Here is a 15,800-nt window from a genome sequence, read left to right on the forward strand (position 1 = left end):
CCTTTCTCCATGCTTTGGGGATGTTGGTCTAAAGACAGAGGCAGACAGGGTTCTTTGGATAAATGTGATATCTTTTATTAGACCCACTCAATAGTTTCAAAATTACTCTTTGCAAGCTTTCAGGTACTTTGTAAAGTACAGTACCTGAAAGTTTGCAAAGAACAATTGTTCCAACTACTGAGTGGGTCTGATAAAAGAGACCGCATTTATCCAAAAAACCTTTTCCCTTTGCTAGGAATAATCTGAACCAAACCCTCGGTTCAGGCGAAGTTTCCTGAGCAAAGGGGAGTCGTTTCTCAGGCGTGTGTGGGGGAGGTGAGGAAAGAGGGAGGGAGGGAAGGAGGGGGTACCAGAAGCAACAGGGTCTGCTCTGCTCGAGGCTTTGCGGGCGGTGTCATTAAAAGGGAGGGCAGTGAATTAACTCTTTGTGAAGCCGGCTGAGTAGGGGGGGTCCTCCAAACTCCGTCCCAACCGGTCTGGGGCGGCTGGGCTCGTAGGAGGGACAGCCGCCGGCGGGACAAGACGTGCGGGAGCCCGCGGGAGAGGCCGGGCCGCGTTCCCCGCCTGGCAGCCGCTCCATGGAGCCCCTCGGCGGGGCGCCGCTCCTGCCGCGGCTCCTGCTCCTGCTCCTGCTCCTGCTCCTGGTCGCGGCTGCGGCGGCGGCGGCGGCTCCTCCTCTGCTCGGCGAGCGAGGTGGGTGCCCGGTCCCCGGGGCAGGGCTGGCAGCGGGATCTTCAGAGCGGGGAGCGGAGCCCCGCTGGCGCGCCGGGCAGGGCGGGCGACCGTGCAGAGCCAGTCACGAGCCTGAGCCCGAGCCTCAGCCCGCCGGGCGGCGGCGGCGGCGGCGGCTTGGTTGCTGTTGGCGCCCTGCGGGCGGGAGGCCGGCCGGGGCGCGGGGGGCTCGGCTCTCTGCTGACTCGGAGCCCCGCGCGCGGGTGCGTGGGGCCCTGCGGCCGCCTCGCCTCGCCTCGCCTCCTCCTGCTCCGCGCCGCGCCGCGCCGCGCGCTTTCCGGAGAGGCTCCGCGTCTCATCCCATTACCTGGGCTCGCCTCCGTGACCGCTTTGTTCCCGGGGCTTTAATGTTTGCTTGTCGCTCCCAGCACGGCGCCTCTCCCCCTAGCGCGCTTTCTCTCTCCCCTTTTCCCTTTTGTATTCTAATTTCTCTTTGGCTACAGCTCCGGAAAGCTTGGGGCTTACCTACCTACCTATACCAAGATACAGCTACTTAGATATATAACAATACCAAGAGATTCACACTCTCCCTATTGTTAGACATAACTTTATCTCTCTTGGGATTGTTTTTCTTTCTTGCTTTCTTTCTTTCCAAAGATCCATCTCTAGATGTAGCGATAGATATTGTTGTTGTGTTATATAGAAAACAATACCAAGAAGGACAGAGATACATATAACAATACAGAGAGAGGGAGAGATCTCTTGGTATTGTTATATATCTAGACTAGTGTTTCCTGACCAGTGTGCGGTCAGAAATGAATGGGTGTGCCATGGAGTTTTGCCATGGCAATGAGCTACAATAGGTATGAGGATGAGGACTGCCTTAACAAGTGTGCCACAGACAATTTTTTTTTTAATGTAAGTGTGCCTTGGGCTGGAGTAGGTTGGGAAACACTGATCTAGATGTATATCTTGGTATACATACATAGGTAGGTAGGTAAATAAAGTCCATGGTTTCCTCAGCTGTAGCTCACTTCATCAGATGCTGTGAAAAGACGTGCAGAAAGCAGTGCAAGAAGAAATTAGAATATCAGCCCATTCATTCAGGATGTGTGTATGCACGTGCGCACACATACACACACTCTCACTCTGTCTCTCTACAAGAGATCCTTGCCATTCACAGGGATCTCTATGTTCTAGAGATCCCCATGATCGGGGAAATCTGCAAATACTGCACTGTATTCATGAATGTCCTCTGCGTTTGTGAACGGTGCATGCCCCCAATGGCTGAGGGGGTGGGGGAAGAGGCATGGCTGCGCTGGCTGTGGTGGGAGCACGGTGGCAGGAGCCCAGTGGTGGCAAGCACACAGCTCCCACAGATGCTGCCGACACTGTAACAAAGTGTCATCATGCTGCACCATGAATACTCAAAATTGTGAATGCCAAATCCACAAATAGCAAGGGTTTCCTCTGTGTGTGTGTGTGTGTGTGTGTGTGTGTGTGTGTGTGTACTGCCAAACCATTCATTTAGGACACAGTACCACTAGGTGCTGAATGCCTTGACCACCCCTGATGTCTATAGGAGCAAGCAAGAGACTTAGGTTGTATTAGTCTAGTGAAAGGTAGAGGAGATCTGCACCTTACAGGCTAACTACACACATGTACTTTGGTTAGTCTGTAAGTGCCAACCTACCTTACCTTCCACTTGACTTCAGGCTAACACAGCTAAGTCTTGCTTGCTCCTGTAGACATCAAGGATTGTCAAAGGCATTCAGTACCTTGCAGTACTGTGTCCCAAGTGAATGGCTTGGTATTATTTACATGGGCTGGATTATCTGGGGGGTCTGACAAGGTACACTTAAAGTCAGTATCGCAGCAAATTGTGAAACTCTGTAGTAACAAAGCTTCCATTATTAACATTCATTTAAATACCTGTGGTATATGAAGTTGATGACTTTGTTTAAGGCAGAAGGCAACATAGATTTGTACCTTAGAGTGACTAAATAGGAGGTGTATAACTTTGTAAGTTAACTTTATCAGACCTTATTTAAAACAGTTGTACTGCATTTTAAAATTACTGACCACAAAAATGTCAGATTGAATTCACTGAAGACTTATTTGCAACAAAAAGGATGTGTCTGCATGAGATGTTTATTGCAGAACTGACTAATTTGCTCTGCAGCAAATGTTTCAGCATCTACATGTGCACCCCAGTTAGGGTGCAGGAAACTAATAAATTCTGCAGCAGGGTAGTACTTGTAAGTAAGTACAAGTACTACCCTGCTGTAGAGTTTTTTTTTTCGTGTGCAGTAACCCACTTGTAGATGCTGACCCAGCTGGCTGGGGCATGGGGGTGCATCAGTGCAGGGCTAGCTGGCAGGCAGCTCCCACACTGAAGCACCCTCGTGCCTCAGCCAGCCCATCCATAGTACAGTAAGCCCAGTCAGAGCAGTCCTGGGCTGGCAGGCTGACTCCCCAGGTTCCCTTCCATCCAGGGCTGCTCTGACCTAGCTTAGTGTGCTGCGGTTTAGGCGCATGTATAAACAGCACCCCCAGGAGCAATACGCTCTGGAGCAGCAAGTGCTGGAGTTTATTGCTGCACATTAATGGCATCTGTAGATGTGTTCAAAGATCAGTTGTTACTTGGAATGTAGTTGGAACAGCTTTAAGTAGTAGTGGGAACAAAAACCCTGCCAAACATTCACCTAATTTTGGGATTATATGATATAGTACTTTGTGAAAGTACAGTACTAGACATTGTGAACCAGGAGCTCCATTTCAATTCTAAAATGTTTATTCCACTTAGCCAAGTACTTCACAGGTGCCTGAAGGTAGGACAATGAACTTGTATATCTGTAGTATCCCAGGATAAAAGGCTATGTCCCTGGAGAAATCCAACATCTGTTTTTACCCAAAGATAATCACTACCTTTTTCAGCCTGTCTGTTCAGATAACAGAAAGACTCTTTAAAAATAGCTTTCATGTATTATCCTGACTGTTATGTATAATATGTTTAATTATTCACAGATGTTATAAAATGTTAACTAATTGCCCATTATGTTTTCATTGTATATTTTACCTCAGCTACTGAGTTAATCCTTAATTTTGAATACCTATTTCTGATAATATGTTTAAAATCTTTTATCAGGCCACTTAATGGTCAACATTGTCAAAAAGTGGTACTCTAAGTTTGGCACTGAAGTCCATATTTTGACATCAGAAGCTGTTGTGTGATTTTAAAAATGCTTTGAGCTCATTAGAGGTTTTGCGTCCAAAAATCAGTCCATAATTTATGGGCTTAAGTAGTAACTAGAAAGCCTTCATTCACATGCAGTTTGGAAAATGTGGCCTTAATTCATTTACCTCATTGTCTTAAATCTGAAACAAGATAATTACTTTAAAATAATGTATTACATTTGTGCAGGCCAATGAAGTAGCTAATATTTTGACACAAAGTGCTTTAATTATAAACTCTTTGGAGTAGAGTGTTTCTTTGTGCTTTATTTGTATAATTCCTTTTCAGAGAGGGGTCCCAATCCATAACTGGTATTCCTAGGTGCATTAGTAAGATAACACAATCATTGTATTACTAACACAAACATGTATTCTACTAATTGTATCTAAGGTCTACATCAGGGTTAAGGACCTATTACAATCACTTCTCTGAAGTGTTGCTTACATGTGTGTTGTTAATGTGTTGATCCTTGCTGGTGAGAGTATATATAGTATCAAATGTAATACAAAGACAATTAACTAAGGACTTTTGGGGATGATATCTTTTATTGGACCAACTGCATGGTAGGGATAAAGTGAGACAAGCTTTCAAATGCAAGATGTTCTTTCCTCATCTGTGATGAAGAATCCCTTGTATATGAAAGCTTGTCTAACTTTATTAGATCATCTGAATGGTTGGGATAAAAGATATTACCCACAAAAATCCTTGCCTCTCACATAATTCCTGGACCATCATGTCTACGACAGCACTTCAGGACTAAGTACCTCATCTTGAAAGGAGCAAATAACATGGACAGCATAGAATTGTTCATGGTGTATGAAGTTAAGAATGTGCATAAATCCTCATACATTCTCTAAATCTTTTAAGCTTTAACAGTCTGTGCCACATTATTTAATTTTAACAATTTATTTTCATTTAAACTATTGCCTTTTAAGGGAGATAGATTATGTACTTACATCATTATGTCAAGTCATCTTATGAGCAGTTCATTTTTTGGCTAGTCCTTTGTCATATCTTGGTACTGACACACAGACAGCTTAACTTAACTAAACATCTGGAATTGTGTCTGTTCAGGGTGAGCCCATAGTTTGTAATAAGAAAAATGTTCCACTGACTTTGTGGAATGAGTTTTATTTTAAGGTTATGATTTTTACATGTGCTTTTGCAGTAATAAACTTAGAAGAAGTCTTTGGGGGGAGGTGGTGCTTGTAAAGGATTAAGTTTGTACTTTGTTGTCTTAAATTAGAGAAGAATTGATGTTCTTACAAACATCCCAAAAACACACAATTCTAATACACAAAGAGCACAGTTCTGAAGCACAAATACTGCCTCTAAAGTATGGTTTTGAGTCAAATTGCCTATTTATGAGCCTTTCTGCCCCCCATCTCCAACCTGAAATTTTACTGTAATCAGGAAAATAACAGTTTTAAATCCTTGCCTTTCATTTCTATAATTGAAATCAGACATGGTAGGGAAATCCAAGATGAAAATCCATAAATTCCTTTATCAAGTTACTGCATCATATTTCTACTACAGATTTTAGGCATAATCTGATAACAGATCAGTGGATTTTTCCCCCTTTTTTCATATTAGGCTAATATGTGTTAACATCTACATATTGAAAGACAATTTTATTAACATTTTCTGAAGTGAAATCTAGGTTTCTGATCTTGTTGGATGAGCCAAAAACAGAGTTTTGTAGGATGATGAAAGAATTAAACTGGATTAATGGTGTCATGGAAATTTAGAGAGAGAGATGATAGTCAAATCAATAAACATGAGGAGCCAATTTTAATATCTGTGGCTTTTATGGACTACTGTGGTTACCCATAACTGGAGAAATTGCAAAACTGGGCAAGAGTTTTATCCATAGCGAGTGGCCTAGATATGTGAGAAGAAGCAAAGATAAACCCCTGTTTTTGCCTGCAGGTAGCAAAAAGGTTGTTGATGCTGCTGATGGTAATGGAGAAGGGGAAAAGTGGAGCAGGTTTAGCAGGAACAATAAGCATGTCACTTTAGTGCCAGTAACACCTAGGCTGAAAGACAGATAACAAAGAAGCAAGAGAGGTCAAAGAGTTTAGGTCAGTGGTGCTGGTTGGGACTGGCTGTCTGGTAGAGGCACACGAGCAGAAGCCCGTTGTGCCCTTGAGAGCCTCAGACCCCCCAGTGGATCCAATTAGTGATGGGAGGCAGCTAGTGGGGCTGAGGAGGGTCACGCCCTCCACCCCACCAGCCCTTACTTAGCCCAGCCCCCAGGGAGCCACATGACCAGAGCTGGCAAACAGGCATGATCTGGGCCCAGCTCATGAGTTAGTGCAGGGGGGTGCACGGAAGGGCCATCAGTGGGCATTCTCAGCCCAGAGTTGCCACCTGTCAGAGATGCACAGCACACCCCATGCCTGTTGTACCCCTGCACAGCTGAAGCTCCCCATGCCATGGGATATACCTCTAATGCTGGATCTCGGGTAAAGGGGACTAGGGACCAGCCCTCCCCCACTCCAGGGAGGGACTTGGGGACCCAGGGAGACCCCAGATCCTCAGCAAGCCAGGGGATACCCCTGGCCAGGCCACAGCAACAGCAGTAGCTGCTGGTAATTACACCTACCTGGTCTCTTACTCAAACAAGCACCTAAGAAGCTGAGCGAACAGGGCCCACCCTGCAACATGGTGGTGGACACGTGCCACACCCCTAATTTTCCTGATCTGGATGGACCACCCCCACTTGGTACCTCAGAGGTCTTTCCCCAGATATAGCCTATGGTCCCTCGCAGACGGAGCCCTTGACTACAGGCTGCAGAAGCTGCCTGGCATGTCTGCTGGATGCTCGGATCTGGGGTTCAAGCACTCCCACTTGTGGGATGTGCTCACTGATGGAGGCTCTAGAGGGCTGGGTGAGAGATCTCCAGGAGGAGGTGAGCAGACTATGAACTATCAGGGAACATGAGGTGGGTATTGATGCTTACTGCTAGGCCCTGTATCTGGAGAAGGATGCCACAGAGACCATGTAGAAAATAGGGCTTGAGCAAGATGCCCCAACCAATGGCAGGTGGAAATTTGTCACATCAGGTCCAAAGCCATGACATACATCAGTTGCTCCACCAATTGGTGGCCAATGTGGTGCCTATCTTCAAGAAAGGGAGGAAAGTGGATCTGGCAAACTACAGGCCCATCAACCTGGCCTCTATTCTGCGGAAGGTCTTGGAAAAGATTATTAAAGAGGCCATTCTTAACAGACTGGTCGACAGCAACATCCTGAGGGATAGCCAGCATGGGTTGCAGGTAGGTTTTGCTTGACCAATCTCATTGCCTTTTATGACCAGGTGACCTATCACCTGGAGAAGGGAGAAGAGATTGATTGATGTCATATATCTTAACTTCAAAAAAGCCTTTGATCTGGTATCCCATGATCACCTCTTGGCAAAACTGGCTAACTGTGGCCTCGGGTCCACCATGATCTACTGGCTGGGGAATTGGCTCCGTGGTTGGACCCAGAGGGTAATGGTTGATGGAAGTCAATCATCATGGTGCTCTGTCACCAATGGGGTCCCCCAAGGCTCTATCCTTGGACCTGTATTGTTCAACATCTTCATTAATGATGTGGACATTGGAGTCAGAATTGGACTGGCCAAGTTTGCTGATGATACCAAACTCTGGGGTAAAGCAACCACACCTGAGGACAGGAGGGCAATCCAGGCTGACCTTGACAGGCTCAAGAAATGGATGGATGGGAACCTGACGGTGTATAACACCGAAAAATGCAAGTTTCTCCACCTTGGGAGGAAAAACCCGCAGCATCCTTAAAGGCTTAGCAGTGCTACGCTGGTTAGCACTACGGATGAAAGGGACTTGGGGGTCATGATTGACCACAAGATGAATATGAGCCTTCAACGCGATGCTGCAGCCAGTAAAGCAAGCAAAACACTGGCTTGCATCCACAGATGCTTCTCAAACAAATCCCAGGATGTCATTCTCCCCTTGTACTCGGCCTTGGTGAGACCGCAGCTGGAGTACTGTGTCCAGTGTTTGGGGCTTTGCAATTCAAAAAGGATGTGGAGAAGCTTGAGAGAGTCCAGAGAAGAGCCATATGCATGATCAGAAGTCAGGAAAGCAGACCTTATGACGACAGGCTGAGAGCTATGGGACTCTTTAGCCTGGAAAAGTGCAGGCTCAGGTACGATCTGATGGCCACCTATAAGTTTATCAGGGGTGTTCACCAGGATCTGGGGGAAAGTTTTTTCACCAGAGTGCCCCAGGGGATGATGAGGTTGAACGGTTATAAACTCCAGCAAGACCATGTCAGGCTGGACATAAGGAAGACCCCCAAGGTCTGGAATAGCCTGCCACTGGAGGTGGTTCATGCACCTACATTGAATGCCTTCAAGAGAAAGTTGGATGCTTATCTTGCTGGTATCCTATGACCCCAGCTGACTTCCTGCCTCTTGGGCAGGGAGCTGGACTTTATGATCTTCTGAGGTCCCTTCCAGCCCTAATGTCTATGAAATCTATGAATTGCATTGCCTAACAACTATACAGCCCTCACACCATTGATGGACAAGGCATCTGCATCCTCCACACCAAAGACAGGACAGGAACAGCTGCCCCCACCAAGATAGCAATTAAGGGTGATTATTGTGGGAGACTTCCCGCTGCAGGGAGCAAAAGGTGCCATTTGTGATCCAGACCCCTTCATTCGAGAGGTCTTCTGCCTTCCAGGAGGCAGGATCCTAGATGTAACAGCGAGGATCCCAAAGCTGGTCCCCCCCTATGGACCACTACCCTATGCTCCTTTTCTATGGGGGTACCTACAACATGTCAAGAAACAACCCCAGGAGAATCGGGAGCGACTAGAAGACCATGGGGGTGAAGCTCAAGGAATTAGGAGCACAAGTGGTCTTCTCCTCGATCTTCCTAGTTAGAGGCTGTGGTCATTGGAGGAAGAAGTGCATCAAGGGAGCCAACGAAAGGCTCCGGAGATGGTGTCGCCGTGTTGGTTTTGGACTCCTTGACCATGGCATGTAGTTCAGTGGCACCGGTCTACATGCTAGGGGCAGTATTCATCTCATGGGCAGAAAGAAAAAACTCTTCTCTACGAGAATCGCCGACTTGCTGAGGAGGGATTTAAACTAGGCATATCTGGGGGAGAGAGGGTAGATGCCACTGCTGTACATAAATCCTCTGGTCAAGATGACCCAGGGAAGGATATTTGAATAGGGAATATCCAGATAAGTACCAGTGCCCTGAGGCGCTTGCAGTGTGACAGAAAACGTGAGGTGACTGGGGTGAACTCGGGTGTTTTTATGGAAATGCCACTAGCATGGGCAACAAACAGGAAGAACTGGCATTGCTTCTGGCAGATGAGGAATTTGACCTTGTTGGGCTGACAGAGACCTGGAGGGATGATGCATGTGACTGGGCAGTGGATTTTGAGGACTCTAGGCTCTATAGTAAGGATGGGGTTGGGAAGAAGGGAGGAGGTGAAGCCCTCTGTGTGAAAGAGCAGTTCCACTCCCTGCAGGTCATGTTTGATTGCAGGTAGAGGTCTCTTGCGACCCTCTGGGTCAATATACAAGGGGGCTCAGGAGAGGGGGACCTTATGGTGGGAGTCTACTACAGACCTTCTTACCAAGAAGAAGAGCATGATCAGGCATTCTCCAGGGAACTGACGGAGGCAGCCAGCACTAAAGACCTGATTGTAATGGGTGACTTCAACTACCCTGACATCTGTTGGGAAGACCATTCAGCCAGCTTCAGCAGGTCAACCAACTTCTTGGCAGCTATCAATGACCTGTTCTTGACACAGGCTCTGGCAGGATCAACCAGGGGTAAAGCCACTCTGGACTTGGTACTGACCAAAGGGGAAGACATGGTAGGTGACCTGAAAATTGAAGGTACTCTGGGTGACAGTTACATGACCTGATTAGGTTCACCATTTAGCAAAAGGCTGGAAATTCAGTCAGTAGAACAAAAGTCCTAGACTTCAGAAGGGCAGACTTTGGTAAACTCAAGAGACTAGTTAGAAAGACCTTTCGCAACCAGCAACTGGATGATTTGGGAGTTCAGGATTGGTGGTGCTTCCTTAATAGGGCAATTCTCACTGCTCAAAAAGAGGACACCCTCACGTGGTCAGAAAGCGCGAAAGGGGCCAAAAGACCCGCTTGCCAAAAGTGACATCAGGGAACTTCTGGAAAAAGAAAAAAAAAAAGTTGCATATAAACAACGGGAAAATGATTCATCATCCAGGGAAGAATACAATCATATGGCCAGGGTCTGCAGGTATGAGACACAGAAATCCAAGGGAGGCATGGAGATCAAGCTGGCAACCAAAATAAAGGACAACAGAAAGTCCTTCTATAGGCACATAGGCAGCAAAAAAAAAAAGTCAAGCTCCACTGTGGGACCCCTACTGAATATGGGGGGGGAGGAGGGGGGGCAGCCCATAGTTGATCCTCACAAAAAAGGCAGCGCTCCTAACTACTTACTTCACATCAGTATTCCCAAAATCAGATGGGAGCTGTGCACTTGTCCAGAGGCCCAGGGATTATGGGGAAGATAACAGTCCACATGAAATCAATTCCAAACAGCTGAGGATACTCTTAGAACATCTGAACATGTTCTTCAAGTCCACTGGGCCAGATGACCTGTATCCAAGAGTTCTGAAAGAACTGGCTGAGCTCATAGCAGGGCCTCTGGTGAAGCTGTTCGAAGAGTTATGGGACTCGGGAGTGGTCCCAAATGACTGGAAGAGGGCTAATAGTGTACCCATCTTTACGAAAGGGAAGAGGGACGACCCTACAAACTACAGACCAGTCAGTCTGACCTTGGTCCTGGGAAAAATCATTGAAAAAATTGTCAAGGAGGCCATCAACCACAAGCTTGCAACTGGTGGGGTATTAAGAAGGTGGGGCATGGCTTTGTTGAGGGTAATTCATACCTAACAAATCTGGTGTCCTTTTATGTCAACCAGCTGGACAAGGGACATGAGGTTGACATCATTTACCTAGACTTGAGCAAGGCCTTTGATATTGTATCCCATGAGATTCTTTCAATTAAGCTGGAGGGTACTGGACTAGACCAGTCTACAGTGAGGTCAGTTGGCAACTGGCTCAGAGGCCAATCCAAGAGTTGTAATTGATGGAATGGCCTCATCCTGGAGGGCCATCTCTAGTTGTGTCCTTTAGGGATTAGTGCTTGGGCCTCTGCTCTTTAACATCTTTATCAATTATTTGGATGAGGGGATGAAAAGAGCAATGATTAACTTTGCAGATGACATCAAGCTGTGGGGAAATGCAGGCATATCTGAGGATAGGGTAAGGATCCAGGATGACCTTGACAGACTGGTTCTATGGGCTGAATGCAATCAGATGAGGTTCAATAGGGACAAGTGGCAGGTCCTTTATCTGGGTAGGAAGACCCTTCACCACAATTATACGATGGGTGGTGGTCCACTGACTGGCATTCCATCTGAAAGGGACCTGGGGGTGACAATCAACCAGAAGATGAATGAGCCAATAGTGTGACCAAGTCACCAGTAGGGCAAATGGAACTCTGGTGTGTATCAGCGGATGTGTCACCAATAGATCCAGGGAGGAGCTTCTCCCTCTCTATTTGGCATAGGTGAGGCTACAGCTGGAGTACCGTGTCCAGTACTGGGCACCGCATTTCAGGAAGGATGTGGATAAGCTCAAAAGGGTACAGAGAAGGGTCACCCATATAATTAGGGGGCTGGAGGATAGGCCCTATAAGGAGAGACTCCAGGAACTGGGTTTGTTCAGCCTGAGCAAGAGAAGTCTGAGAGGTGACTTGATAGCCCTACAAGTATGTCAAGGGAGAACACCAAGATCTAGGGGAGCAGCTCTTCAGAAAGGCACCCCTTGGGAGGATGAGGACCAATGGGCACAAACTAATTGAGGAAAAACGTAGGCTGGACATAAGGAAAAACTTCTTTTCTGTAAGAGTAACTAGGTTGAGGTTTGCACAAAAATCAAGAGTCTGGGCTGGTTGTGGGCTGTTGCTTCTTTTACAAGGTATTCTAGCGAATATCAAGGTATGGCTGTTGTGGTGAGCAGTGATTAGAGCAGGAGGGCACACAGGCCCCCATGGCTCACCAAAAGCATCCGGGAATGTCTCCTAGCTAAAAGGGAGATGTACACCCAATGGAAAGGAGGGGCCATCACCAGGGATGACTATACTGCAGTTGCTCTGGGGTGTAGGGGGGAAGTCAGGAAGGCCAAGGCAGAGATGGAACTGGAACTAGCTTCCCGGATTAAGGGACGAGGGGGTAAAAAGCACCCTGTTCAAATTTGCTGATGACACTAAGATGTGGGGGAATGTGGGCATGCTAGAAGGGAGGAATAGGCTGCAATTGGACCTAGACAGATTACAGGGGTGGGAGGACCAGAATAGGATGGGATTCAACACTGACAAGTGCAAAGTGATGCACCTGGGGAGGAACAACTGGCACCATACCTACAGGCTGGGGAACTCCCTTCTTGTCAGCACAGAGGCAGAAAGGGATCTTGGAGTCATCATTGACTCCAAGATGAACATGGGCTAGCAGTGTGGGGATGCAGTCAGGAGGGCCAACCGCACCTGGTCATGCATCCACAGATGCATCTTGAGCAGGTCCAAGGAGGTGATCGTCCCCCTGTATGCGGCACTGGTCAGGCCGCAGCTGGAGTACTGCATCCAGTTCTGGGTGCCGCACTTCAGGAGGGATGTGGACAACATGGAGAGGATCCAGAGGAGGGCCACTCGCATGATCAGGGGACAACAGGGCAGGCCCTATGAGGAGAGGCTACAGGACCTGAACCTATTCAGCCTCCAAAAGAGAAGGCTGAGGGGGGATCTACTGGCCTGTTACAAACTAGTCAGGGGGGACCAGCAGGCACTGGGGGAGTCACTGTTCCCCCGAGCACCGCCAGAAGTGACCAGGAATAACGGTCACAAGCTAGCAGAGGGTAGGTTTAGGTTAGATATCAGGAGGCGCTACTTCACGGTCAGGGCGGCTAGGATCCGGAACCAACTTTCAAGAGAAGTGGTGCTGGTTCCTACCCTGGGGGTCTTTAAGAGGAGATTAGATGTACACCTTGCTTGGGTCGTTTGACCCCAGTACTCTTTTCTGCTGTGGCAGGGGGTCAGACTAGATGATCTACTCAGGTCCCTTCCAACCCTAGAAACTATGAAACTGTAAGAATCTTGAACGCGCTCCTGGAGGAGGTGGTGCAGTCGCCATCCCTGTAGGTGTTCAAGAGGTGGCTGGACAAGCATCTTGTTGAGTTCTTTTGAGCCCAATAACCTCCTGCCTATTGCAGGGGACTGGATTTGTTGATCTTACAGGTCCTTCCAGTCCTTCAGTTCTATGATTTTATAATCCTCAGCCCACTCTTCCCCCACTGCCGAACTCCAAGCCCCACAGATTGGCCTCTATTGGGCCTGCCCCACTCAGAGGGATCAGGTTTCATTTCCATGTGGCTGGGGCCTGATCTGTCTGCTTGGAAACAGCCTGGCCAGGGCCTGATATAGCCACATGCAGCCCAGTCAGGGGCCTGCACAGCTACATTGGGCCCCAGACTGGGCCCACAGACTAGATATGGCATGGACAAGTTTAGGTAGATAAGTCATTTGCAAAGAGATTGTATTCAAACCATGAGTGGATAAGTGGTGCTCAGGGATAAGAGGTAGAAGGGTAAGAAGAGGGGGTGGAATCCTATGGAGACTTTCCAGGGAGGGAGAAAAGAGAGGAGAATAAGCAAGGGTGACAACCAGAATTGGTGGTGATCCTGTCATAACCAGAATTGGACACAGGATGTGAATAAGCAAGCAGGAATGACCAATAGGGTAAAGGCAGCAGAGAGGTCAGAAGGGGTAGGAGAGGACTGTTGGCTGGAAATAAAAATTTGGTTTCAATGCTTTGGTCAGAGCAATTTCAGTGACACAGAGAACGGATTCAAAGAAGCATCTGCAATTGTTCTGATGTTCTGGATCTGTTGGGTGAAGACAAGAAGTATTGTTAAGAAGTCTAGGGAAGCCTAGTGTTGCGTGATTGCCCCTTGTCCCTACTTCCTCCCTCTGTATGACTTTGGAGTCCCAGTTATGGACCAAGACCCCTGTGTGCCAGGTGATGTACGAACAGAACAAAATAGTCCCTGTCCCAAGGAGTCCACTGTTGACTTTTCACATAATACCATCCTAAATCGTAGTGTCTGTATCTTCCAGACAGCACTGTCTGAGTTCTCACTATTGCCAAGTTTGGCCATAGTGCTTTTATGTTGGAAGAAGTGCTTTTATGTTAGCACCTGGATAAATGCATACATTTAGAAATATTCCTCTGGCATTTAATTATTATATTTTGAGGAAGCTTTCTAGGATTCATTCAACATTGCAATGACATACCTTTCAAGTTCTATAAGCAACACAGCTGTTTAGGCTGTGGGAATAACTGGGGTGTTAATTTTTATCACTGACTAGATTCTAAATTTGGGTCTAGAGATTTTCATACCAGATTCTTTGGCAGAGTATCTAGAGAGTTTGATATCCAATGTGCAGCTAAGCATACATAATTTTATATGAAGAGGAAGTAGCATGTAAAAGCTGGAAACATTTTCTCTAATAAAGGAGCCATTTGTAAATAACAGAAGTAAAATAGGGACATACCAAATATGTACTTTATTTTATTTTTTAGACCTCGCAACATCCTCCCAGATCATGTGCTCATTAGTCACTTGACCTCTAATGTTCCACGAAACGTATCAGATCAATATAAGACAACTCTTAAATATGGCAGCTATAGAAAACAAAACTTTAAATCATTCCCCTTTCTTAGCTTTCCCTTCAATAGTAACCCCTTTCTTTGCCTTCCCTTGTATAAATAGTATCTACAATGTTTCTTAATCTTTACATAACATAGTTACTACCTCTCATTAAAACAGTTGAGGTTTGGCCTTCATCCAAAGACCAATGAGGTCAGTTTTAAGATTCCTATTGATATTGGTGTGATTTGCATCATGGCCTTTATCCACATAAGCAAGACTAATGATAGATGATGGCAGAATAACAGCTTATTTAGCAAAACCTGTTAATTTTAGTAAAGCTGATGGAGAAATCCAAGAGGTAGTTGATTTTTTTTTTTTGAGATTTAGAAAGTTATTAAAATATCAGCATCCTTTGAAGTCATTTTCCCCCACCATTTTTGTAAATCTTCCTCTTTTCCTAAAACAGAATAGTACCGATGGTGTAAAGATGGTTAAAAAATATTTACTCTTAGTTTGATAGAAAAAAGCATACAAGAAAATGTATTGAGCCTACTGAGGGCTAGCCAGTGCTTCATATGTGACACTGGATTCTCAAGCTAGCCACATGCACAGTCCTGAGGACTGTGCATGTGTTGTTGACCTCCCTGTGCCTTGTATAATGGTAAATAAGAAAACAAAAGAGGGGGAGCACCTTAAGAAATTCTCAATTACTGTGGAGATGAAGCCTTGCAATGCCCAACCTACTGGACTCTAAGATTAACACTCGCAAATTCTCTTCCTGATCATTTAAGTCTGAAAAAATCAGCAAAGCAGCCTTAAGCATTCTAAGTTTCCCACATCTCTCTAGCCCCCCATCTGTGTCTCCCCTTTCCCCCCACACCCATCCCCAGTCACCTATAGACTTATGGGAAGGCCTTCTGGAACAACTTGGGGCCCACTTTTTCAAGCCTTGAGGAGCCAATTATCTCCATTCAAGAGATCATCTCTCTCTTTCTGGAAACTTACCTGGATGGACTTCAGACCATGGAGGACTAACAAAAGTGGAGCACAGAACTGCAGCCACATCATCATTCTGCTTCACCCTCCCGAAGACCTATCTTCACAACTGGTGGACCAGCAGTTATCTTAGTTTCAAAGACAAT

The 15,800-nt window shown here is 46.5% G+C and overlaps 1 protein-coding gene across 2 annotated transcripts in view; it reads left to right on the forward strand.

Annotated features, from left to right (window-relative positions):
- The first annotated feature begins 355 nt into the window (after positions 1-355).
- The window catches only part of FBLN1 (fibulin 1), a 128,391-nt gene continuing 112,946 nt past the window's right edge, over positions 356-15,800 (forward strand). The window contains exon 1 of one of the 2 annotated variants that reach the window (XM_090043803.1): positions 356-693. In XM_090043803.1, coding sequence (XP_089899929.1) covers positions 579-693 — 115 coding nt within the window. In that variant the 5' untranslated portion in view covers positions 356-578. The remainder of the gene's footprint in view (positions 694-15,800) is intronic. The other variant, XM_090043802.1, reaches the window with a different exon arrangement.

Source organism: Crocodylus siamensis, chromosome 4 (genome assembly GCF_052110815.1).
Source record: "Crocodylus siamensis isolate JL-2025a chromosome 4, ASM5211081v1, whole genome shotgun sequence".
Taxonomy (NCBI): Eukaryota; Metazoa; Chordata; order Crocodylia; family Crocodylidae; genus Crocodylus; species Crocodylus siamensis.